The following is a 27737-nucleotide window of genomic DNA, read 5'->3' as shown; positions in this document are numbered from 1 at the left end:
TTTCATAGTGCTATTTTGCCCCTAAAATTGGTTATTCCAACTGTCAGTTGTGTATAACTATCAGCAGTGTATAAACATCCCCATCTGAGCAACTGCTTTGTAAAAACTGAACATCATCATACTTTTCAGTTTTTATCAATTTGATAGGTATAAGAGAGTATCTCAATGTGGCTTAAAATTATACGTATATTTATGAAAGCTTTTATATTTCTTTTTCTATGAAATGTAATCCATGTTTTATTGTCCATTCTTCTTGTGGATTCTCTGCCTTTTTATTCTTATATTTTAGGAGCTCTTTATAGATTCTGGGTAAATCTTCTTCTGGTTATGTGTCTGTCAAATATCTTTTCTGAATTTACGGGCTGCTTTTTTACCCTGTCACATTTTTTCATAAACAGAAATGATTTAAGTAGTCTGTTTCGTCAACAGTTTCCTTTACAAGGTAGCAACTTACATATTTTTTTAAAATTTTATTTCAATTGAGGATAATTACTTTACAGTAGTGTGATGGTTCCTGCCATACGTCAACATGAATCAGCCACAGGTATACATATATGCCCTCCCTCTTGAACTTCCCTCCCAGCTCCCACCAGCAACTTGCATATTATTTATGATGTATTTTTCAGACTTTCAACTACATTTCCTTCCATATTATTTAAAGTTTGGACTTTCTTGAACAATTGTATCCATCTGGAATTGTGTTTTGTATACAATGTGCAGTAGAGATTGTCAAGAACTTTTAACAGTCTAAGATGTTACTCTACCTGCAAGCTAACAAGGTAGCCTGCCAGAGGATGCTGGGGCAGAAGAAACGCAATCCCCGAGTCAGGTGAAAAGTTCTTTACTACTCACATTAATAGCAGGAGCTACAGTACCAGTTTCTCAAACCCAGTTCCCGCAGGGTGACTCAAGGAAGGTCAGATGACTACCGCACATACAGTGAGTTGTGCTACAGAAGAGGGTTACCCAAATCTCTTGTAGTGGGATGTTAGCATGCTTTACCTTTGACCTAGAGGGTCACCTTGTCTATATTATACTGGATAATAAATAGTAATAAAACCTGCCTTATACTCCAGAGAGTGGCATCTTTCGCTTCCAAGGCTGTTTTTTCTATAACTATCCTTGAGAACATAGTCTGGAATAAAGGCAGCCAGCGCCTCTGCCTGTAAGACTTGCCCAAATAAGAGAAGCAACTGTGTCTTAGCAAAGGGTGTACGTCCTTTCTCCCCTTGCCCCAATATTCATGACCAATTGTCTCTGCATGGTTTAATGCACAGTTTCATCTTTCCCCATGTATGTTTAATATGATCAGGTTGAAACATCTACATTAACATAACATTATCCTTTTGATTCCATGTATGTAAGCATCTGTTTCTGGGCTCTCTGATCTATTAATCAGGCTTCTCTGATAGCTCAGCTGGTAAAGAATCTGCCTGCAATGCAGGAGACCCTGGTTTGATTCTGGGTTGGGAAGATCCTCTGGAGAAGGGTTAAGCTTACCCACTCCACTATTCTTGGGCTTCCCTGGTTGGCTCAGCTGACGAAGAATCTGCCCACAATATAGGCAACCCCTGCTCCATTCCTGGGTTGGGAAGATCCCCTGGAGAAGGGAACAACTACCCACTCCAGTAATCTGGCCTGGAGAATGCCATGGACTGTATAGTCCATGGGATTGCAAAGAGTCAGACAAGACTGAGACTTTCACTTCCACTTTCACTTTCTTTCCCTGGTGGCTCAGATGTTAAAGAATCTGCCTGCAATGCAGGAGGCCCCAGTTGGATCTCTGGGTCGGGTAAATCCCTCAGAGAAGAGAATGGCTACCCACTCTGGTATTCTTGCCTGGAGAACCCCATGGACAGAGGAGCCTGGTGGGCTACAGTTCATGGAGCCACAAAGAGTCAGACATGAATGAGCAACTGTCTCAGCATCAACACCATGTAGCTTTACATACTACAAGTGAAGTGAAGTCGCTCAGTCATGTCCAACTCTTTGCAACCCCGTGGACTATAGCCTACAATGCTCCTCCATCCATGAGATTTTCCAGGCAAGAGTACTGGAGTGGGTTGCCATTTCCTTCTCCAGATTATATGCTACAGCTTTATATTAAATCTTATTGTCTGGTAGAGCAATTCTCTCCCAACCCCCTAAAATATCCACCTTGTTCTTCAGAAATGTCTTATATATTCTACTCCTTCCATTTCTTCTTTGTATTTAAAAAAATCTACACACATTCCAATGTAAAAGATAAATCTGTGTGTGTGTGTGTGTGTGTGTGTGTGTGTGTGTGTGTATTTGCAATTCTGAACTTCTGGAATTATTTTGCTTGTTTCAGAGTTTTGTTTGAAACTTTTTGTAGTAAATGTTATGCAGGTGTTTCCGGTATGACTACCCATCACAGATTAGCTCCAAGCTTTGGCTTCTTGCCTGCTGCCCTCTAAAAGCTAAGGTTCTGATCTTCAGACATCAGCAGATGGTCTGAGCACAAGTGACAGGTTCAGCTCATTTACTTCTCTGCGTGGATCCTTTCACTTTGTTTTCAGTCTCGCAGAATTCTTCTTACCTTTTTTTCTCGAGCAGCTCAGCTATGCATTTAAAAAAAATATTTTGTCTCTTTCATCTAACCTTTTTAACAATTTTGCACTGAAAGTGGTTTTCAGGATATCTAGCCATTCATATTGCCCGAAACAGATGTCTTTGTCAATAGTGGTTTTAAAATTGTTTAATCACAGAATTGTATCATTTGCATAATAAATATTCAATAAAGTGTGTTTAATTGAACTGAATAAGATTTCAGTTGGATTTTTGTGATGCTGCCTCATCATTTCCAAATAATCAACACCTAATTTGGCACTTCCACCATTAGATTATTATTCTCTCCTTAAAACTTTAGGAGTTTTAAGAAACATACAGAAAATAATACACTTGAAATCTTTTCTTACCACCACGATTAACCACATTAATATAGTATCTTTTTTACTCTATGGTTATATGGTCAGATAACAAAGCAATTTATATTATTTTTTATGCTTCAAAATTTTACACTAATAATGATATTGATACTTTTTTGAAAGATACTTTTCCCCCATTCAGCATCAAGTTTGAAATATTTATCTATGGTGATACCCTAAGCTCTGATTCAATTACTCCAAGTCCTGTCTGTAATTTTATTATAAATTAAATTTTATTTGAGTGTGTGCTCAGTTGCTTCAGTCCCGTCTGACTCTTTGCTTCTGTATGGACTATCGCCCACCAGGTTCTCCTGTCCACGGGATTATCTAGGTAAAAAAACTGGAGTGGGTTGTCTTTTCCTTCTCCAGGGGATCTTCCAGACCCAGAAACTGAACCAGGGTCTCCTGCCTCTTCTGCATTGCAGGCAGATTCTCTACTGCTGAACCATCAGGGCAGCCCTTAATTCTACAATAAATATTCTTATATATATTTTCTTGAGCATATATTTAATATTTTTAAGAATTAGAAGCCTAGAACTGAAAGTGCTCTGTGATAAGATGTACTTAACTTTGACCCCATGGACTGTAAGCTACCAGGCTCCTCTGTCCATGGGATTCTCCAGGCAAGCACACTGGAGCAGGTAGCCATTCGTTTCTCCAGGGGAATCTTCCTGACCTAAGGTCCTAACCTGGGTCTCCTGCATTGTAGGCAGATTCTTTACCATCTGAGCCACCAGGAAAGTCCAGAACTGAAAGTGCTCTGTGATAGGATGTAGTTAACTTTAACATATTCAGTTCAGTTCAGTTCAGTTCAGTCGCTCAGTCGTGTCCGACTCTTTGCGACCCCATGAATCACAGCACGCCAGGCCTCCCTGTTCATCACCAGCTCCCAGAGTTCACTCAGACTCACGTCCATCGAGTCCGGGATGCCATCCGGCCATCTCATCCTCTGTCATCCTCTTGTCTTCCTGCCCCCAGTCCCTCCCAGCATCAGAGTCTTTTCCAATGAGTCAACTCTTCGCATGAGGTGGCCAAAGTACTGGAGTTTCAGCTTGAGCATCTTTCCTTCCAAAGAAATCCCAGGGCTGATCTCCTTCAGAATGGACTGGTTGGATCTCCTTGCAGTCCAAGGGACTCTCAAGAGTCTTCTCCAACACCACAGTTCAAAAGCATCAATTCTTCGGCGCTCAGCCTTCTTCACAGTCCAACTCTCACATCCATACATGACCACAGGAAAAACCACACCCTTGACTAGACGGACCTTTGTTGGCAAAGTAATGTCTCTGCTTTTCAATACGCTATCTAGGTTGGTCATAACTTTTCTTCCAAGAAGTAAGCGTCTTTTAATTTCATGGCTGCAGTCACCATCTGCAGTGATTTTGGAGCCCCCCAAAATAAAGTCTGACACTGTTTCCACTGTTTCCCCATCTATTTCCCATGAAGTGATGGGACCGGATGCCATGATCTTCGTTTTCTGAATGTTGAGCTTTAAGCCAACTTTTTCACTCTCCTCTTTCACTTTCATCAAGAGGCTTTTTAGCTCCTCTTCACTTTCTGCCATAAGGGTGGTGTCATCTGCATATCTGAGGTTATTGATATTTCTCCCAGCAATCTTGATTCCAGCCTGTGTTTCTTCCAGTCCAGCATTTCTCATGATGTACTCTGCATATAAGTTAAATAAGCAGGGTGACAATATACAGCCTTGACATACTCCTTTTCCTATTTGGAACCAGTCTGTTGTTCCATGTCCAGTTCTAACTGTTGCTTCCTGACCTGCATACAGATTTCTCAAGAGGCAGGTCAGGTGGTCTGGTATTCCCGTCTCTTTCAGAATTTTCCACAGTTTATTGTGATTTAACATATTAGGTATATTCAATTTCTTATATCTAGTCTTTATGATTGTGATGACATCCATGAGTATAGACGATAAGCCCTTTTTTTACCTTATTTCATTTAATATTTGCAATTTGTGAAAAGTACCTAGCACTGGTCTGAAAAGGATTATGCCAAATATATGTTGTGCATGACACCTTGTGTATAATTCAAATTATGCTAAATTTTATAACTGTTAAGTAACGAATGATTAGGTGAGTTAGCAATTCATGCCCCCCTTTTTTTCTGTAGGTATTTATGAGCCTCCATTTATTGTACTACTGCAGTGAACCAACCTTGGATGTGAAAATTGCCTTTTGTCAGGTGTGTGTTCCTTACAGGTAAAACAAGGTACAGTACATTCCCTTGTATTTCCATTTTGCCATTTCATCTTGCACGTTTCACACTAAAGTTAGTGTTTATGTAGAATTAAAAGTAGCCTACGGAGTAGAATTGGATGCCTAGGTTTTTTCCCGCTAGTTCATTTATCTTAGAATAGGAATGAAGAGAATTCTTTTTAATGATTGTAAATATTGTACTTAATCTCTGTATAAAGTGATTTCTTACTATATTTAACATCATTAATGACTTTTTCAAATCCTTAAAACGTGGTTTAAATAATTGAAATAGCTGAAATAAATGATATTTTTCATCCAAGGACTGATGAGCCCCAAGCAGAGTCTCCAGTACTCAAATATAACAGTATGTAGTTAGTGCTTAGTTTGGGCTTCCCTGGTGGTGCTAGTGGTAAGGAGTCCACCTGCCGATGCAGACGACACAAGAGACAGGGTTGTGGTTCCTGAGTTGGGAAGATCCCCTGGAGAAGGGAATGGCAACCCACTCCAGTATTTTTGCTGGGAAAATTCCATGGAAGAGAGCCTCATGGGCTACAGTCCATGAAGCTGCAAAGAGTCAGACACAACTGAACATGCACACACAGCCCTTAGTCTGTTTTTCAATGCCCTGTTCTAGCCAGTAGTTGGGAAAAAATAAGGCTAGCGGCAGTAATGACAAATAAAGGTATCTCTAACCTGCTAGTGACAAGGTAGTGCACACGGACAATAGAAGGTCTGCACTCTTGTATTCATACAAATGATATTCTTAAGAAAAAGTCTACCTGAGGCACTGGTACCTACTCTAAGTATGTTTAGGTCATTCTGACTTAAGACTGTGGTCATTGTATCATTAATAGAGCTCAGTTTACACTAGGAATTGTTATGTGGCTGGTAAATTTTATAGTAGCTCTAATCGTACTCCAAGCAGAGAGCACTTCCATTTTTTCTGTAATGATTTTTGCTGTATTTTCTCATTGAGATGGGTTGTATACACAGAATGACATATGTTCCTTGGAATGCGGTTTAAAAAATAACTCAAAATAATATTATTTTAATACAATATTTTCTAATTCTAGAAGTAACATGCTTATTATAGAGAACATAGAAAAGTACAAAGGAAGCAAAACACTGGTAAATCTACTCTCTACGCTGAGCGTAGTTAGAATTTCTACAGAAAAATAAAATGTATTATGTTCTATGAATAGGATTTACTGCTCTATTTTATCTTCCTGGCCTCTAAATTTTTGTAGTGCCAAACATTTCCAGGCTTTCAGATGATTTCTCTAATAAGAACTCCGGATCTGGAGTGAAGTAGGTCAGAAAGAGAAAAACCAATACAATGTATTAACATATATATATATATATATATATATATATATATATATATATATGGAATTTAGAGAGACAGTAATGACAATCCTATATGCAAGGCAGCAAAAGGGACACAGATGTAAAGAACAGACTTTTGGAATACGTGGGAGAAGATGAGGGTGGGATGATTGGAGAGAATAGCATTGAAACATGTATATTACCATATGTAAAATAGACGACCAGTGCAAGTTCCATGCATGAAGAAGAGCACTCAGAGCTGGTGCTCTGGGACAACCCAGGGGGATGGGGTGGGAGAGGGGTTCAGGATGGGGCACACGTGTGCACCCATGACTGATTCATGTCGATGTATGGCAAAAACCACCACAATATTGTAAAGTAATTATCCTCCTTTAATTAAAATTGAAAAAAAAAATCTCTGAATCTGAGCAGCTTGGGCTAGAAATTCTAAATCTGCCACTTACTTAGCCATTTACTTCTGAGTTTGGGCAAGTTAGTTAACCTTACTGTGCTTTGGTTAATAAAAAGGGAAGAGATAATAGGTTTATAAGAATCAAGCAAGTTCATACTTGCAGAGCACTGAGAATATGTTTTTGTTACATAGTTAACTAAATCTTCACTAAATTCATGCTCTCTCTTGTGGGGCTGTCATTTAAATCCTAGTGTTTTAAATATTATCAATACCATGAATACTCCCCAGTTATACATCTAGCAAAAGCTTTCCTGAAACTTGGCTCATATACCCAATTGCTTGTTCTACATCTCAGCTCAGATGTCTAATAGGTGTAGCAAATGACACATATACCAAACCAAATCCTTGATCTTTCCTTCAAAATTGCTCTGCTCTAATTCAGTAAATGCTAAACTCCTCTTTTCAGTTGCTTAGAGCAAAATCTTCAGAATAAGCTTTTGGACAACACTTTGCATCCAATCTGTCGGCAAATTCTGTGGCTCCCCTTTAAAACTATATGTAGAATCTTACCAATTTCTCCATTACCACTTTGACCCATTCTGATGGTAAGACTAGAGATCTCTTCAAGAAAATTAGAGATACCAAGGGAACATTTCATGCAAAGATGGGCTCAATAAAGTACAGGAATGGTATGAACCTAACAGAAGCAGAAGATATTAAGAAGAGGTGGCAAGAATACACAGAAGAAATGTACAAAAAAGATCTTCATGACCCAGATAACCACAATGGTGTGATCACTCACCTAGAGCCAGACATCCTGGAATGCAAAGTCAAGTGGGCCTTAGGAAGCATTACTATGAACAAAGCTAGTGGAGGTGATGGAACTCCAGTTGAGCTATTTCAAATACTAAAAGATGATGCTGTGAAAGTGCTGCACTCAATATGTCAGCAAATTTGGAAAACTCAGCAGTGGCCATAGGACCAGAAAAAGTCAGTTTTCATTCCAATCCCAAAGAAAGGCAATGCCAAAGAATGCTCAAACGACTGCACAATTGCACTCATCTCACAGGCTAGTAAAGTAATGCTCAAAATTCTCCAAGCCAGGCTTCAGCAATATATGAACCATGAACTTCCAGATGTTCAAGCTGGTTTTAGAAAAGGCAGAGGAATCAGAGATCAAATTGCCAACATCCGCTGGATCATCGAAAAAGAGAATTCCAGAAAAACATCTATTTCTGCTTTATTGACTACGCCAAAGCCTTTGACTGTGTGGATCCCAATAAACTGTGGAAAATTCTGAAAGAGATGGGCATACCAGACCACCTGACCTGCCTCTTGAGAAACCTGTAGGCAGGTCAGGAAGCAACAGTCAGAACTGAATATAAAACAACAGACTGGTTCCAAATAGGAAAAGGAGTACGTCAAGGCTGTGTATTGTCACCCTGCTTATTTAACTTCTATGCAGAGTACATCATGAGAAAAACTAGGCTGGAAGAAGCACAAGCTGGAATCAAGATCGCCGGGAGAAATATCAATTACCTCAGATATGCAGATGACACCGCCCTTATGGCAGAAAGTGAAGAGTTAAAGAGCCTCTTGATGAAAGTGAAAGAGGAGAGTGAAAAAGTTGGTTTAAAGCTCAACATTCAGAAAACGAAGATCATGACATCTGGTCTCATAACTTCGTGGTAAATAGATGGGGAAACAGTGGAACCAGTGGCTGACTTTATTTTTGAGGGCTCCAAAATCACTGCAGATGGTAACTGCAGCCATGAAATTAAAAGGCACTCCTTGGAAGGAAAGTTATGACCAACCTAGACAGCATATTAAAAAGCAGAGACATTACTTTGTCAACAAAGGTCTGTCTAGTCAAGGCTATGGTTTTTCCATTAGTTATGTATGGGTGTGAGAGTTGGACTATAAAGAAAGCTGAGCACCAAAGAATTGATGCTTTTGAACTGTGGTGTTTGAACTGTGGAGAAGACTCTTAAGAGTCCCTTGGACTGCAAGGAGATCCAACCATTCCATTCTAAAGGAAATCAGTCCTGGGTGTTTATTGGAAGGACTGATGTTGAAGCTGAAACTCCGATACTTTGGCCACCTGATGCGAAGAGCTGACTCGTTTGAGACCCAGAGAGATGTTATGGGGAGGGAGGTGAGAGGGGGTTTCATGTTTGGGAACGCATGTAAGAATTAAAGATTTTAAAATTTAAATAATAAAAAACTAAAAAAAAAAAAAACAAAGAAAAGACCCTGATGCTGGGAAAGATTGAGGGCAGGAGGAGAAGGGGATGACAGAGGATGAGATGGTTGGATGGCATCACCAACTCGATGGACATGAATTTGGGTAAACTCCGGGAGTTGGTGATGGACAGGGGGGCCTGGCATGCTGTGGTTCATGGGGTCGCAAAGAGTAAAACTCTCCTGAGCGACTTAACTGAACTGAACTGATTCTGATCCAAGCCTGGGTTATTGCAGGAGCTTAAGGGGTTTACTCTCAAAACTTCATCAAGAGATATATTTGAAAAATATAAGTGAGATCACGTCACTCCTTGGTTAAAAACAAAACAAACAAAACAGAAAAACCATTTGGTCAGTGAGATGTCTTCCACCTCACTAATGGTAAAAATTCTTAAAATAAATACCTAACCCTTTGCCTTGGGTATTGCCACCTAGACACGCTTCCTTAAAATGCTCTTCCTTTATTATCCACTTGGCTCACTCATTCACTATCTTCAGAAGTTGGCTCAAATATTCATTTTTAAAGGAGTCTTTCCTGCTTATCTATCTAAAATTACCCCTTCCTACTCCACACTGCCTATCTCACACTTCCTACCCAACTTCTTTGTCTTCTATTTTGTCCCCTCCATGACAGCTCTTGATATATGTGACTTGCATGTTGTTTCTCTCTGCTGGAATACACTTTTCGCTTGGGCATGGAAGTTTTTCAGTGATGTGCTGTGAGCTCCTACAGGCTGACAAGGCTCACAAGCATTGACGTGCACACCTCTTCCCTGCTCTAAGTTCAGTGATGTTGGTTTGGTAGATCTGTCATGATAGGAATACGTACATTATGTAAATAAACAATTGGTGCAGATGAGTCCTCTTCCCTCCCCCAACCCCAGCCAGTTGTTGAATAATTACAGCACATAGTTGGGAGTTTGTCTCTTTTGCACACAGCTATGTTGTAGTACTAACAATAATATCTGGCAGAGGGTGGGCTCTCACCAAATATTTGCATAATGAATGAATGAATGATACATGTTTGGTTAATGCAGTCAGTTGCAGCTATGATAGTGCCCTGGTGGAAAACGAGCAGGTCTGAATTTCTGGTTAGGATATCTGGACCATTTGCAAGCTTTATGATTGTAAGCCATTTCCTTAGTGTCCATGATCCTAGTCATTTACCATGGGCATTAGCCCTTAAGAACCAAACCAAAATCAAACAAAAAAAGTTTATTTTTTACATATTTTGAGATTAATCTGAATTTAAGAAATTATCAAAAAAATCTTAAAACTTCAGCTATTATTTTTAATCCAAAAAGTTTCTGTGTGGGTTGAAGTTATTTTTAAATCATCTCCCCAAATTTGCATACAGATTCAGAATGTCTATTTCTAGGAAGAGTTCTTAAAGAGTTTAAAGCAAAGGAATAAAGAGAAGAAATGAAGCATGAACTTTTTTAATGGCTCTGATTTTTTTTTTTGCTTATTGTGAACTTTTAATACCTAGAAAATATACATGTGTATTCTATAACTTAAACCCTAAAAATATCATAGCAAGCAGGATATTTCTAGGTGTGACTCAGAGTGCTTAATTTACTTTCCATGTAGAATTTTAATTTGATGATGTTTATTTTTTTCTATCCTGTAGCAGTGTGCCTCATTTACTATTCCAGCAATTTAAAGAAAATGGTGTATTTATTTTCTCTAAATGAATACAGAATTTATTTATTTGAGTTTTATTTATTTATTTGCTTGAGTTTTCTTTCAAACTATGTGCTTTGGAAGCTTCTCATTTTATGAGATATCTCATGGATCCCTGGTATGCAGCGACATTTAACACCATGCACAGTAGGGTTAGGTTGTCCCAACTTCTTGCCTCACAGGTGGTATGTGAAGACCTTTAAGTAACTTGTCAATGATTAGGGATCGAGTATATCCCAAATGGAGGACTTCCCTGGTGGCTCAGTGGTAAAAGAATCTGCCTGCCAATGCAGGAGGCATGGGCTCCATCCCTAAGTGGGAAGAGTCCCTGGAGAAGGAAATGACAAGGCACTCCAGGATTCTTGCCTGGGAAATCTCACAGACAGAGGAGCCTGGCAAGCTACAGTTCCTGGGATCGCAAAAAGTCGGATGCAGCTTAGTGACTAAGCAACAATATCCAGAATCTAGGTCTCTTGAATCTTAACCTCTGGCTTTAAAAAGTTATATCATATTTCCAGGTTTCTCACTGTTATAAGAAAGAAATCACAGAAAATATAGAAAATAAAATTGCCCAGGTAGTTATCAACAGTAAATATGTCAGTTAACTGTAGTAATAACCTTATTTCTTTGTTAAATTATTTGAAGAACATGAGATTCATTGAATTTTTAAGCTACTCCTATTCATTTCTTTCTTTTTCTTTTTTTCTTTAAAAACATCAAGCAGCTTTTGTAGACAGGAGGTTTCTTGCTCTATTATGGGGAGAAATTTGTCATAGACAATAAAAAACAATCTTAAGTTTGTCCCTTGTATAAATCATTTACAAAATGTAGACCAATAGGGAATTGAAAGTGCCAGAACTCTTGATTCTCCAGAGATGTAGGTAAACCTTCTTAGCCTTCTTTTCTCAATTGAATAGAAAAGTGAAGAACTGTTAAATTTCACTCTATGAATTAAGAACAAAATCTGTGAAAATTGCTGTTTTTGAAACTCTGGTATACTGAATAGATGAGTCATGGTTTTAACCAAGAAAGATAACACACAGAGAGATAATGTACTTTGGAAACCACATGCACACCCACTGGTGTCTGCAGCATTCACCACATCCCAGTTTGTGTTACCATTGGTTGTACAGGTTTATGCTTTCCCAGCTCAATGGTGATGGCCTCTAGGGTAGGGCCAGGCATCCTTATCCTTGTCTGCCAAGCCCAGACTTCTACCTTAATTCAGGAAATGCTCAATAAGTGCTTTTTGAATAAGAAAGGTAAATAAAAACTCAGAAAAGCACTAGTAGAAATTTGCTCACCTTTGAAAATCAAGTCAATTTCTCAACATCTTAACATCTTGATAAGTGCATATCAGTTCAGTTCAGTTCAGTTCAGTCGCTCAGTCATGTCTGACTCTTTGTGACCCCATGAACTCCAGCACGCCAGGCCTCCCTGTCCATCACCAACACCTGGAGTCCACCCCAACCCATGTCCATTGAGTTGGTGATGCCATCCAATCATCTCATCCTCTGTCATCCCCTTCTCCTGCCCTCAATCTTTCCCAGCATCAGGGTCTTTTAAAATGAGTCAGCTCTTCACATCAGGTGGCCAAAGTATTGGTTTCAGCTTCAACATCAGTCCTACCAATGAACATCCAGGGCTGATCTCCTTTAGAATGGACTGGCTAGATCTCCTTGCAGTCCAAGGGACTCTCAAGAGTCTTCTCTAAAACCACAGTGCAAAAGCATCAATTCTTTGGTGCTCAGCTTTCTTTATGGTCCAACTCTCACATCCATACATGACCACTGGAAAAACCATAGCCTTGACTAGATGGACCTTTGTTGACAAAGTACTGTCTGCTTTTTAATATGCTGTCTAGGTTGTTCATAACTTTCCTTCCAAGGAGTAAGCGTCTTTTAATTTCATGGCTGCAATCACCATCTGCAGTGATTTTGGAGCCCCCAAAATAAAGTCAGCCACTGTTTCCACTCTTTAACCATCTAATTACCGTGAAGTGATGGGATTGGAATATATTTAATTTGTATTTTGGTTAATTTGTTAATCACAAGTGTTAATCTAACATTTATCTAACAATTTATCAACTTATTGCCCTATCCTATTATTGATGCTCGAGTTGGTTACAAATCATTTAAAATGATTTCTTGATTTTCCAAAAGCCTTAAGAGACAGGAGGTTCATGTTAGTGAGTCAACAATTATGGTTTTATGTAACAGTGGAAATAAAGAGACTGAGCTCAGTCATCTGCTTTTTTTGCTGTGACACAGAAACTCTTTGGGCTTTCTTTGCATGGAGACATCTACACATTGAATGATTATTGATTGGAGACACCTACATATTGAATGATTATTGATTGGCTCCATCATTCATTTATTCAACACATCTTTATTGAGTGGGGTTCCCTGGTGGCTCAGACGGTAAAGAATCTGCCTGCAATGCAGGAGACCCATGTTTGATAACTGGGTCAGGAAGATCCTCTGGAGAAGGGAATAGCTACCCACTCCAATATTTCTTGCCTGGAGAATTCCACAGACAGAGGAACCTGGAGGGCTACAATCCATGGGGTTGTAAAGGGTCAGACACAACTAAGTGACTAACACACTTCTTTACTGAGTAGCTCTAATATGAACCTGTAACTTGTAGAAATTAAGGGTACAGGGTGGGTATTGTTACTCTCCTCAAAGAACACACCATCTAGTCTAAAGCACAGTAGAGAGTAGCTTGGCTTAAAATATAAAGAAAACTTCTTCCGCTTTGAGTTAAAACCTCAGTGATAACTATGGGCTAAACGATAATAAATCAGAAAAGGCAACACCTCAATACTTAACAGAGGTTTACTATCTGTGAGGACTACATTAAGACTTTATCTCATTTAATCTTTACAATGCCACTAACTACCAAGACAGAATTCAATTATGTTTTATTCTGGGGTTGGAAACCCGAACCATTTTACTAGAATGTCATTATCCAGTCTCATCATGGAATTTTGACATCTTCTATTGGTTATACAGAATTTTAACTGAACTGAGTAGCGACTAGGACTCAGAACCAAAATACTATAATTAAATGCAAAGAAGCCTAAGATACTATTGGTCACCGGTGGGAAAAAAAAGAAGACTTTTATATAAATTCCAAAGGACAGTAGTGATGTATAAGGTCTAAAATATTACTGGATAATGACATAAATAGCAGTCTCTTTCTAGAGTTCTTAATGTCAAAATTGTTTTCAGTGTCTTCAGAAGTTAGTGCTTTTTGGTATAGCCCCTTGTTAGATATAACGGCCAAGACTGAGCATGCTAAATTTTCTAGTTAAAGCAACGCTTTTCTTAATAGATATAAAATATTACAAGATGACTGGGTAACTAAATTTTATTTTTCTACTCTATGTCTGGATAACAAATGCGCTATGTGTGTATATATAGTAATAATAATTTTCCTAGCCACAAATGGTGGCTGTTCTAAATAAATGAAAACTTAACTTTTAAACAGATTTCAAAAGAGTGACTTTAGTGTTACATTTATGTCTTATACCTCGGGCAGGCTTTTTTTATAGAAATTTATTAAGTAATTATTCCAGTTAGTAGACTCCGTTATGCTACTAAATATTATCTAACACAAATATATAGATCCTACCTAAGATTTGGTTCTGTAATGATAAACTTCTCTATTGGTTTATGTGAGTATGTGTTTGGTTTGCTTGAAACATGTAAAAGTTCAGGCTTGACTTCTTGTTGAATGATCTTAACCTGAATGTAAATGTAGCTCAATATTATGAGAGCAATTATGGTTGAGGTAGTAATCAGATTACATGAAGTTATTGCTTATATCTGACAAAATAATTGTGCTGTGAAAGGTCCCAGAATTATCCGTGGTTTTCAGTGTATGGTTAATAATGCTCTGTCAGTTAGGTTCACTTGAGTTCAGTCGCTCAGTCGTGTCCGACTATTTGCGACCCCATGAATCGCACCTTGCCAGGCCTCCCTGTCCAGCACCAGCTCCCAGAGTTCACTCAGACTCACGTCCATCGAGTCGGTGATGCCATCCAGCCATCTCATCCTCCATCGGCCCCTTCTCCTCCTGCCCCCAAACCCTCCCAGCATCAGAATCTTTTCCAATGAGTCAACTCTTCGCATGAGGTGGACAAAGTACTGGAGTTTCAGCTTCAGCATCATTCCCTCCAAAGAAATCCCAGGGCTGATCTCCTTCAGAATGGACTGGTTGGATCTCCTTGCAGTCCAAGGGACTCTCAAGAGTCTTCTCCAACACCACAGTTCAAAAGCATCAATTCTTTGGCACTCAGCTTTCTTCACAGTCCAACTCTCACATCCATACATGACTACTGGAAAAACCATATCCTTGACTAGATGGACCTTTGTTGACAAAATAATGTCTCTGCTTTTTAATATGCTATCTAGGTTGGTCATAACTTTCCTTCCAAGGAGTAAGCATCTTTTAATTTCATGGCTGCAATCACCATCTGCAGTGATTTTGGAGCCCTCAAAAATAAAGTCTGACATTGTTTCCCCATCTATTTGTCATGAAGTGATAGGCCCAGATGCCATGATCTTCATTTTCTGAATGTTGAGTTTTAAGCCAACTTTTTCACTCTCCTCTTTCACTTTCATCAAGAGGCTCTTTAGTTCTTCTTCACTTTCTGCCATAAAGGTGGTGTCATCTGCATACCTGTGGTTATTGATATTTCTCCCAGCAATCTTGATTCCAGCTTGTGTTTCTTCCAGTCCAGCGTTTCTCATGATGTACTCTGCATATAAGTTAAATAAGCAGGATGATAATATACAGCCTTGACATACTCCTTTTCCTGTTTGGAACCAGTCTGTTGCTCCATGTCCAGTTCTAACTGTTGCTTCTTGACCTGCATACAGGTTTCTCAAGAGGCAGGTGAGGTGGTCTAGTATCCCCATCTCTTTCAGAATTTTCCACAGTTTGCTGTGATCCACACAGTCAAAGGCTTTGGCATAGTGAATAAAGCAGAAATGGATGGTTTTTTTTTGGAACTCTCTTGCTTTTTCAAAGATCCAACGGATGTTGGCAATTTGATCTCTGGTTCCTCTGCCTTTTCTAAAACCAGCTTGAACATCTGGCAGTTCATGTATTGCTGAAGCCTGGCTTGGAGAATTTTGAGCATTACTTAATGCTCTGTCAGAAAAGCACCAATTTGTGGATTCCACTTTAATCTATATAAGTGTTCCTAAGATATCAACTAATTAGTGGGTAGATATTCTGTTCTCCAGGGGATCTTCCCAACCCTGGGATTGAGCCTGGGGCTCTTGCATTACAGGTAGATTCTTTACCATGTGAGCACCAGGGAAACCCAATTCCTTAAATACAGTATTTTAATTTCATTGCCCTTCTGGTGTAAGACTTCAAAAAATAAATTAAGTGATAGTTTTGCTCTTCTGCAAAGCTATTATTGAGGTTGGGGTTCAAAGGCTAAAATTTTACCAAAGGTGAAATTTTTCAGTAGGTTAAGAAGAGTAATGTCCATTTTCTTTCTGAGTTCTAAAAACAGTACTAATCAGGAATATGTTATTCAACTATTCTTTTGTTTATCTTCTCTAAAGGTAAATATTTATCTGGTTATATACTTGATACATCTCTAACTCATTCTGAAAAAGGTCAAGATACCTACAAAATGCATTAGGTGGCACCTGCCACTTCTGTTTGTAATCCCTTGACCAGAAATGCCCCAATAGAACTTCAAGGGAGGCTGGGAAATGTAGTAGAGCACATGAGTATCCACAGAGAACCGAACTGTCTCCACCACAAATGATAGAAAAATGTTTTATTCCCTGGCCATTCTGAAACCTGTTGGCTGTACGCTGATTTTATAGCAGTGTCTTGAGACACTTTTAAATTAAAAGCTAGAAATGATTAAGCCTGGTGAGGAAGTCATTATAAGCTGAAAGTGAAAGTGAAAATTTCTCAGTTGTGTCCAACTCTTTGTGACCCCTTGGACTATATTCTCAGGTCAAACTGTATTCTCAGGTCAGACTGTATTCTCCAGGTCAAAATACTGGGGTGGGTAGCCTTTCTCTTCTCCAGGGGATCTTTCCAACCCAGGGATCAAACCCAGGGATCAAACCCAGGTCTCCTGCATTGCAGGCGGATTCTTTATCAGCTGAGCCACAAGGGAAGCCCAAGAATACTGGAGTGGGTAGCCTATCCCTTCTCCAGGGGATCTTCCCAACCCAGGAATCAAACCAGTGCCTCCTGCATTGCAGGTGGATTCTTTACCATCTGAGCTATGAGGGAAGTCCATTATAAGCTGAAATCAGCCAGAAGTTAGGCCTTTTTTGCCAAAAAGTTAGCTAAGTTGTGAATGCAAAGGAAAAGTTCTTGAAGGAAATTAAAATCACTACTCCAGTGAACACATGAATGATAAGAAAGTGAAACATCTTTATTTCTGGTATGGAAGAAGTTTTACTGGTCTGGATAGAAGATTTAGCCATCCACAACATTTCCTGAAGCCAAAACCTAATCCAGAGCAAGGTCTTAAGTTCCTTCAATTCTACAAATGCTGAGAGAAATGAGGAAACTGCCAAACAGTCAGTCAATTCAGTTCAGTCACTCAATCGTGTCCAACTCTTTGCTACCCTATGGACTGCAGCATGCCAGGCTTTCCTGTCCATCACCAACTCCTGAAGCTTGCTCAAACTCATGTCCATTGAGTCAGTGATGCCATCCAACCATCTCATCCTCTGTCATCCCCTTCTCCTCCTGCCTTCAATCTTTCCCAGCATCAGGGTCTTTTCCAAGGAGTCAGTTCTTCACATCAGGTGGCCAAAGTATTGGATTTTCAGCTTCACCATCAGTCCTCCCAATAAATATTCAGGAATGATTTCCTTTTGGATTGACTGGCTTGATCTCCTTGCAGTCCAAGGGACTTTCAAGAGTCTTCACCAACACCACAGTTCAAACGCATCAGTTATTTGGCACTCAGCTATCTTTATAGTCCAACTCTCACATACATACATGACTACTCAAAAAATCATAGCTTTGACTAGATGGACCTTTGTTGGCAAAGTAATGTCTCTGTTTTTTAATATGTTGTCTAGCTTTTCTTCCAAGGAGCAAGGGTCTTTTAATTTCATGGCCGCAGTCACCATCTGCAGTGATTTTTGAGCCCCCCCCCCCCAAAATAAAGTCTGCCACTGTTTCCACTCTTTCCCCATCTATTTGCCATGAAGTGATTGGACCAGATGCCATGATCTTAGTTTTCTGAATTTTGAGTTTTAAGCCAAGTTTTTCACTCTCTTCTTTTACTTTCATCAAGAGGGTTTTTAGTTCTTCTTTGCTTTCTGCCATAAGGGTGGTGTCATCTGTGTATCTGAGGTTATTGATATTTTTCCCAGCTATCTTGATTCCAGCTTCTGCTTTATCTAGCTTGGTATTTCACATGATGTACTCTGCATATAAGTTAAATAGTTTGATGCTTGCACAGGTAGGTTCATAAGGTTTAAGAAAAGATGCCATCATCTTAACATAAAGGTGCAAGGTGAAGTAGCAAGTACTGAAGTAGAAGCTGCAGAAAGTTATCCAGATGACCTAACTAAGATGATTAATGAAGGTGGTAACACTGAGCAACAGATTTCTAGCATTGTCAAAGCAGCCTTCTATTAGAAGAAGATTCCATTTAGGATTTTCATAGCTATAGAGGAGAAGTCAATGCCTGACTTCAAAGCTTCAAAGGACAGCCTAACTGTCTTGTTAGGGGTTAATATACCCAGTGACTTTAAGTTGAAACCAATGCTTGTTTACCATTCCGGAAATCCTGGGGCCCTTAAGAATGATGCTAATCTACTCTGCTTGTGCTCTCTATATGAAAAAACAAAGCCTAGATGGCAGCACATCTATTCATGATATGGTTTACTAGATAATTTAAGCCCACTGTTGAGACCTAGTGCTCAAAAAAGATTCCTTTTGACATATTACTGCTCATTGACAAGGCATCTGCTCACCCAAGAGCTCTGATGGAGATGTACAGTGAAATTGATGTTGTTTTCATGCCTGCTAGCACAGCATCCATTATGGAGGTCATGGACTGAGGAATGATTTCCACTTTCAAGTCTTATTATTTAAGACATTTTGAAAGGACAGAGCTGCCATAAACAGTGATTTTTCTGGTGGATCTCGGAAAGTAGATTGAAAACCTTCTGGAAAGGATTCACTATTCTAGTTGTCATTAAGAATATTTGTGATTCATGGGGCAAGGTCAGAATATCAATTAAACAGGAGTTTAGAGGAAGTTGATTCTAACCCTCCTGGATAACTTTAAAGGGTTTGAGACTTCAGTGGAGGGAGGAACTGCAGATTCTTGCAGTGAAAAAGCAGGAGAATTAGAATTAGAAGTGAAGCCTGAAGATGTGACTGAATTGCTACCACCTCATGATAAAACTTTAACAGATGAGGAATTGCTTCTTAAGGATGAGCAAAAAAAGTAGTTTCTTGAGAAGGTAGCTACTTCTGGTGATTTTCTTTGAAGAATGATGAAATGGCAACAAAGGATTTAGAATATAATGTAAAAGTAGTTTACATTTAATATCACAGTAATCCAAGTCTATGCCCCAACCATTAATGCTGAAGAAGGTGAAGTTGAATGGTTCTATGAATACCTATAAGACCTTTGAGAACTAATACCCTGCAAAGATGTCCTTTTCATTATAGGGGACTGGAATGCAATGGTGGGAAGTCAAGAAACACCTGGAGTAACAGGCAAATTTGGCTTTGGAGTACAAAATGAAGCAAGGCAAAGACTAATAGAGTTTTGTCAAGAGAACACACTGGTCATAACAAACACCCTTTACCAACAACAGAAGAGAAGACTCTGTACATGGACATCACCAGATGGTCAATAATGAAATCAGATTGATTATATTCTTTGCAGCCAAAGATGGAGAAGCTCTATACAATTAGCAAAAACAAGACTGGGAGCTGACTATGGCTCAGATAAAGGAACTCCTTATTGCCAAATTCACATTTAAACTGAAGAAAGTAGGGAAAACCACTAGGCCATTCAGGTATGACCTAAATAAAGTCCCTTATGATTATATAGTGGAAGTGACAAATAGATTCAAGGTACTAGATCTGATAGACAGAATGCCTGAAGAACTATGGGGTGAGGTTCATGGCATTGTACAGGAGGCAGGGATTAAGACCATCCCCGAGGGGAAAAAAAATGCAAAAAGGCAAGATGGTTGTCTGAGAAGGCCTTACAAATAGCTGAGAAAAGAAAATAAATGAAAGGCAAAGGAGAAAAGGAAAAATATACCCATTTGAATGCAGTGTTCCGAAGACTAGCAAGGAGAGATAAGAAAGCCTTCCTCAGCAATCAATGCAAAGAAATAGAGGAAAACAGTATAATGGGAAAGACTAGATATCTCTTCAAGAAAAACAGTGATACCAAGGGAACATTTCATGCAAAGATGGGCACAATAAAGGACAGAAATGGTATGAACCTAACAGAAGTAGAAGATATTAAGAAGAGGTGGCAAGAATATACAGAAGAACTATACAAAAAAGATATTCATGACCCAGATAACCACAATGGTGTGATCCCTGGCCTAGAGTCAGACATCCTGGAATGCAAAGTCAAGTGAGTCTTAGGAAGCATCACTGAGAACAAAGCTAGTGGAGGTGATGGAATTCCAGTTGAGCGATTTCAAATCCTAAAAGATGGTGCTGTGAAAGTGCTGCACTCAATATGTCAGCAAATTTGGAAAACTCATCAGTGGCCACAGGACTGGAAAAGGTCAGTTTTCATTCTAATCTCAAAGAAAGGCAATGGAATGGGAAAGAATGCTCAAACTACCCCACAATTGCACTCATCTCAGATGATAGCAAAGTAATGCTCAAAATTCTCCAACCCAGACTTCAATAGTATGTGAACCATGAACTTTCAGATGTTCAAGCTGAATTTACAAAAGGCAGAGGAATCAGAGATCAAACTTCCAACATCCACTGGATCATAGAAAAAGCAAGAGAGTTTCAGAAAAACTTCTACTTCTGCTTTATTGACTATGCCAAAGCCTTTGACACAGCAAAAGTGGATCACAGCAAAGTGTGGAAAATTCTTCAAGTGGTGGGAATACCAGACCCCATGACCTGCCTCCTGAGAAATCTGTATGGAGATCAGGGAGCAACAGTTAGAGCTGGACATGGAACAACAGACTGGTTCCAAATAGGGAAAGGAGTATGTTGAGGTTGTATATTGTCACTCTGTTTATTTAAATTATATGAAGGATACATCATGCGAAATGGCAGGCTGGATAAAGCACAAGCTGTAATTAAGATTGCTGGGAAAAATATCAATAACCTCAGATATGCAGATAACACCATTTTTACGGCAGAAATCAGAGAACCAAAGAGCCTCTTGATGAAAGTGAAAGAGGAGAGTGAAAAAGTTGGCTTAAAACTCAACATTCAGAAAATGAAGATCATTGCATCTTGTCCCACCACTTCATGGAAAATAGATGGGGAAACAATGGAAACAGTGACAAACTTTATTTTTTGGGGGGCTCCTAAATCACTGCAGATGGTGATTGCAGCCATGAAATTAAAAGACCCTTGCTCCTTGGAGGAAAAGCTATGACCAACCTAGGCAGCATATTAAGAAGCAGAAACATTACTTTGCCAACAAAGGTTTGTCTGGTCAAAGCTATGGTTTATCGAGTAGTCATGTATGGATGTGAGATTTGGACTATAAAGAAAGATGAGTGCCAAAGAATTGATGCTTTTGAACTGTGGTGTTGTCCCTTGGACTTCAAGGAGATCCAAGCAGTCCATCCAAAAGGAAATCATTCCTGAATATTCATTGAAAGGGCTGATCCTGAAGGTGAAAATCCAATAGTTTGGCCACCTGATGTGAAGAACTGACTCCTTGGAAAAGACCCTGATGCTGGGAAAGATTGAAGGCAGGAGGAGAAGGGGATGACAGGGGATGAGATGGTTGGATGGCATCACCGACTCAACATGAGTTTAATCAAGCTTCGGGAGTTGTGATGGACAGGGAAGCCTGGTGTGCTACAGTCCATGGGGTAGCAAAGAGGCGGACATGACTGAGTGACTGAACTGAAGTGTAAACGTAGTTGATAAGGCAGTGGCAGTGTTAGAGAGGATTGACTCCAATTTTGAAAGAAGTTTTACTGTGGGTTAAATGTTATGAAACTGCTTTGTATGCTACGAATAAATCATTTGTGAAAGGAAGTCTGTTGATGTGGCAAACTTCATTGTTGTCTTACTTTGAGAAATTTCCACAGCCCCTCAATCTTCAGCAGCCACCACCCTGAGCAGTCAGCAGTCATCAATGTTGAGATAAGAGCTTCCACCAGCTAAAAGACTATGATTCACTTCACGATCATTGGAGTTAGCATTTTTTAGCACTAAAATATTTTAAAATTGAGATATTTATTTTTAGATACAATACTATTGCACACTTTAGAGACTACAGTATAGTGTAAACACAACTTTTATATGCACTGGGAAGCCAGAAAAATATGTGTGACTCTTTGTTGTTGTTGTTGTTTTTTTTTAAATTATGGTGAACTGGAATGAAACTTACACTATTGCCAAGATATGCATGTGTTGCCGGCATTCCATATAAAAGGACTAAGGCTAAGATTGTTAAAAGCTTGCCCAAGGCCTCACAGTAATGATTCTTAGATAAAAGTTGTACTGTTACCCTTTGCTGAAGTACTCAGTCTAGGATTTCTCAAGTGCAAAATGGAAATACTTAAATCTTTTGTGTGTATTTTGTGCTGATTTATTATACACTTAACACAGCATCTGGTCCTAATATAAGCATGGTACTTAGTAGGTATTCAAGCAATTTTAGTTATCTTCCTTTATATACAAGGAACAGGCAGGCAGAAGCCATGCCTGTCCTGTTATTGATTACTATTATATGCTTTTTCACATAAGTGAAAATAGTGATTAAACAAAATTTAAGTCTTAAGAGTTTTTATTGCATTACTGATTTGTAACAAGCCATTGATTCCACAGAGTAAGAGTCTCTGGGAAAGTGATATAGATTCCATACTACAGTCTTCCTCTTAAAGTGGAAACACTTCCCACTTTGAATGGGGAAAATATGCTCTGGACAGAACAAAATTTATTTCAGTTCAGTTCCGTTCAGTCGCTCAGTCGTGTCCGACTCTCTGCGGTCCCATGAATTGCAGCACACCAGGCCTCCCTGTCCATCAGCAACTCCTGGCGTTCACTCAAACTCACGTCCATCGAGTCCGTGATGCCATCTAACCATCTCATCCTCTGTTGTCCCGTTCTCCTCCTGCCTCCAGTCCCTCCTAGCATCAGGGTCTTTTCCAATGAGTCAACTCTTTGCATGAGGTGGCCAAAGTATTGGAGTTTCAGCTTCAGTATTAGTCCTTCCAAAGAACACCCATGGCTGATCTCCTTTAGAATGGACTGATTGGATCTCCCTGCAATCCAAGGGACTCTCAAGAGTCTTCTCCATCACCACAGTTCAAAAGCATCAATTCTTCAGCACTCAGCTTTCTTTACAGTTGAACTCTCACATCCAGACATGACTACTGGAAAAACCATAGCCTTGACTAGACAGACATTTGTTGGCAAAGTAATGTCTCTGCTTTTGAATATACTATCTAGGTTGGTCATAACTTTCCTTCCAAGGAGTAAGCATCTTTTAATTTCATGGCTGCAGTCACCATCTGCAGGGATTTTGGAGCTCCCCAAAGTCTGACACTGTTTCCACTGTTTCCCCATCTATTTCCCATGAAGTGATGGTTGATGCAAAAATAATTCTTTTACATTTTGAACTTTGCTGTTAGATACTGAAATGCATTCTTAAATAAATGTTATGCTGTACATCATTTTAATGTGCATTTCTCACTTTTTTTTTTTTTGCTAATGACTTATTACTCACTGTTTCTTTTATATTTATTTTTAACTAGGGGAATAATGTAGGCCAAAAGCAAATTCAAGTGATTTTCTTATTAGAATTCAAAATGGGTCATAAAACAGCAAAGACAGCTCGCAACATCCATAAGGCAATTGGCCCAGGAACTGCTAATGAAAGTACAGTGCAGTGGTACTTCAAGAAGTTTTGCAAAAGAGATGAAAGCCCTGAAGATGAGGAGTGTGTTGGCTGGCCATTGGAAGGTGACAGCAACCAACCGAGGAGGGTCATTAGTGTGGTCCTCTTATAACTGCACAAGAAGTTGCTGAAGAACTCACTGTTGGCTGTTCTATGGTTGTTCAGCATTTAAAGCAAATTGAAAAGGTGAAAACCTCAAACACGTGGGCGCCTCGTGTTGTTGCTCAGTCGCTAAGTTGTGTCTGATTTTTTGTGACCCCATGGACTGCAGCACTCCAGGCTTCCTTGTCCTTCACCACCTCCTGGAGAGTTTGCTCAAACTCATATCCAGTGAGTCATCCAACCCTCTCATTATCTGTCATCCCCTTCTCCTCCTGTCTTCAATCTTTGTTGACTGAAAATCAAAAAATTTGTTCTTTTGAAATGTTGTCTTTTCTTATCCTACGCAAAAGCAATGAACCATTTCTTGATCAGATTGTGACATGCCACTAAAAGTGGATTTTATACAACAGCTGGCAATGGCCAGTTCAGTGGTTGGACCAAGAAGAAGCTCTAAAGCACTTCCCAAAGCCAACCTTGCACCCCCCCCAAAAAAGGTCATGGGTACTGTTTCGTGCTCTGCTGCCCATCCGATCCACTACAGCTTTCTGAATCTTGGTGAAGCCACTACATCTGAGAAGTATGCTCAGCAAATCGATGAGATGCACCAGAAACTGCGACTCCTGTGGCTGGCGCTGGTCAACAGAAAAGGCCTGATTGTCCTCCACAATGACGCCTGACCACATGTCACACAACCAATGCTTCAAAAGTTGAATGAATTGGGCTTTGAAGTTTCGCCTCATTCACCATATTCACCTGACCTCTTGCCAACTAACTACCACTTCTTCAAGCATCTTGAGAACTTTTTGCAGGGAAAATGTTTCCATAACCAGCAGGATGCAGAAAATGCTTTCTAAGAGTTCATTGAATCCCAAAGCAAGGGTTTCAATGCTTCGGGAATAAGCAAACATATTTCTTGTTGGCAGAAATATGTTGATTGTAATGGTTCCTATTTTGACTAATAAAGATGTTTTTGAGCCTAGTTTTAATGATTTAAAATTCACGGTCCAAAACCACAATTACTCTTTCAGCAACCTTAATCATCCTTAATGTCATTAAAGATTGTCTCAAATCTCCCCTTTAAAACTCATATGTAGACTATGTGATTCAGATTTTAAATGGATTCAACACATTCCTTTCCGGCATAACAAACAGAGTAACAGGCATTGTTCCTGCTGACTTTATATTGCAATCATGGAGAGACATCATGAGCAATTCAATATATTGGTCATAACTACAAGACTAAAGAGCTCATTATCACTTGTGTCCAAAGCAGAATCATCACTTTTGGCAGATAGTTTTCAGTATCCAAATATCAATGCTAAAATACTATCCAACTGATTGACCAGTTCTTTTTCTGGAGATGTGTTTTGTAGTGGACTCATCTTGGCTATCCTGTTGAGCTAGATCGACATCACATCCAGAGCATCTTCAATAGTGCCTGGTACAAAGCATTTAACACCCACTCCAGTATTCCTGGGCTTCCCTGTGGCTCAGCTGGTAAAGAATCCGCATGCAATGCAGGAGACCTGGGTTTTATCCCTGGGTTGGAAAGATCCCCTGGAGAAGGGAAAGGCTACCCACTCCAGTATTCTGGCCTGGAGAATTCCATGGACTGTATAGTCCATGGGGTAGCAAAGAGTCAGACATGACTGAGCGACTTTCACGTTCACTTCAAGCATTTAAGAAATACATTTTCTGGGCAGCTCTGAAAATCCGGTTTCCATCACAGCACAAGGCTGTCTACTTCAATCCTGAACTTCAATCACCAACACAGGACTGTCTACTTCAATCCTGAACTGTTCAATGAACTTCAAATTCCAGACTGAGACAATTGATCAGTGAAAGAGTAGGATGTGTTACTCATTCACCTCTCTTAAGCTCTATTCCTACAGCTCAGTTTTTCATAAGAAAATGACATCACCGTTCTAAGTTATTTTAGCTGAACAAATGAATAGTAAAAGAAAAGCACATGTTTTGGATTTGGACAAACTTCAATTCATATTAATTGGTACAACTATTAATAATTAATAGTTTCAAGACTTTGAGCCAATTAATAACTCTATATGCCTCTTCCCCCACCTGTTGTTAGTGCTGAATATAGTATTTAACAGAATATGAAGTTCACCTTTACTCGGTAAGTGATTAATGCTGGTTCATCTTTCTCCCCCTGCCTTATTGAGAACTGATATCATATGACTTGTATGGAGCAGAGTTCCATGTCTTTGATGGAAAAATGCTATATCTACTGCCTATTTGTTGATTCCAGGGTTATATAAAGAACTGTTGAATATTGTTTCCCTTACGGTTGAGTGCTGGAGAAATTTTGATTTTTCTATGAACTATTGTATGATATACTTTATGAAATTAACAAATCAAAACTTGCCATTCACTGTGGTTTTGTTGTTGTCATGCTTTTCTTTGGCTTGCTGTAAGCATGACACTAACTTCCGTGTTCCAGACAGTAGGCATTTGTAACTTAAGTCTTCTGGTAAAACTGTCATCTCTCAGCCTGCTTTATTTGACATTTGCTCTTAAAAGTGGATTTAATGGTTTTATTGCTTCTATATCTTTTATGGTGAACTGCACAAATCCTTTTTGAAACCACACAGAATATAAATAATAAATGAATGAAATAATAAAATTGCTTGGTTTTATAGATATTAAGTGCAGAATTAATCCAGGCCTGATGATCTTTTCAGTTATATCATTCAAGAGAAACGAAAGAAACTTAACATCTAAAAATTCTTAAACCTTAATGCTTCCTGCTCAGGAAATGACTGGCAGTAACATTGGCCAGCCATGCACAAATGAAAATGGGGAGGGGATGGCATACGGGTTATTAAATTTGAGAAAAATGCAACCAAAGCTTTGGACATTTGCAAGATAGGATCAGTAACGTGGGACTTTTTTTTTGTTATCTCCGAAGCAGTGTACTAGCCACTGAACTGATGATGGGCAATCATGAAACAAGGCCCACCCCCTTTTTTATAGTTCTCTGTAATATGCAGTCTTTTCACAGAACAGGTTCTATTCAGGTTTCCTTTCTGCCTACCAAACTACCAAACTGCTAGTAACAAAAAAGTCTTCTTTTAAAATAGCTTAAATTTTTTTTTTTTTTTGGCAGATGGGGGACAGGGAGGAAATGAGTTTGTTTTGAAATTTTTCAAAGAAAATTTTATTATGTCTGTATCAAGTAAATTGTCAAGTCATTTAAATATAAGATTAGTATTTGGTGAAAGAATGAGTTAAGTACTTTTAAAAATAATTTGTCAATAATAGAATAGGCTATTCTAAACCTGTAGTTATTTTGAGCTGTATTGATCTCCAAATGTTATCACTGTGATATTTGTCATTTTTAGTGTAATATTTCTTATTTATAATTAATTTCAACATCTTAGCTTCTTCTCTGAAAGGGACTTTTCATTTTGATGAGCATGTATGAATACTTGTGAATTTCATACATTCCTCCCATGTTTTATATAAATTTAATATGAATAGGTCATGGAATGTTTATTTCCATGAGATAAATGAGATAAAGTTGACTGAGCAATATTGCACCTGTGAGGTAGGAGAACATATCCTAGGGAATACGACATCCGGGCCTGTTATAGGGGTGCTGGGACCAAGGAAAGTCATCTTAGCATTATTTTTAACTTCCATATCCTTTGTTTACTTGGGTTGACCTGCATTTCTTTGAGTTTTGGCCTCTCCAACTGGCCCTT

General features: G+C 39.1%; 1 protein-coding gene across 12 annotated transcripts in view; it reads left to right on the top strand.

The window, feature by feature from the left end:
• The window catches only part of MAPK10 (mitogen-activated protein kinase 10), a 415330-nt gene that overhangs the window by 220357 nt on the left and 167236 nt on the right, over window positions 1-27737 (top strand). For 4 of the 12 annotated variants that reach the window (XM_069593210.1, XM_069593213.1, XM_069593219.1 and 1 more), the window contains exon 3: window positions 5073-5171. The exons of 5 other annotated variants lie outside the window; for them this stretch is intronic. Coding sequence is in view for 3 of the 7 variants with exons in the window: in XM_069593208.1 (XP_069449309.1) it covers window positions 5079-5144 (66 nt within the window). In the remaining 4 variants the exon portion in view is untranslated. The remainder of the gene's footprint in view (window positions 1-5072; window positions 5172-27737) is intronic. 3 more of the 12 variants (XM_069593208.1, XM_069593215.1, XM_069593209.1) reach the window with 1 other exon arrangement.

The sequence above is a fragment of the Ovis canadensis genome, chromosome 6, assembly GCF_042477335.2.
Source record: "Ovis canadensis isolate MfBH-ARS-UI-01 breed Bighorn chromosome 6, ARS-UI_OviCan_v2, whole genome shotgun sequence".
In the NCBI taxonomy this organism is placed as follows: domain Eukaryota; kingdom Metazoa; phylum Chordata; class Mammalia; order Artiodactyla; family Bovidae; genus Ovis; species Ovis canadensis.
The sequence above is the reverse complement of the archived record's forward strand: the minus strand, read 5'-3'. Positions and strand labels throughout refer to the sequence as shown.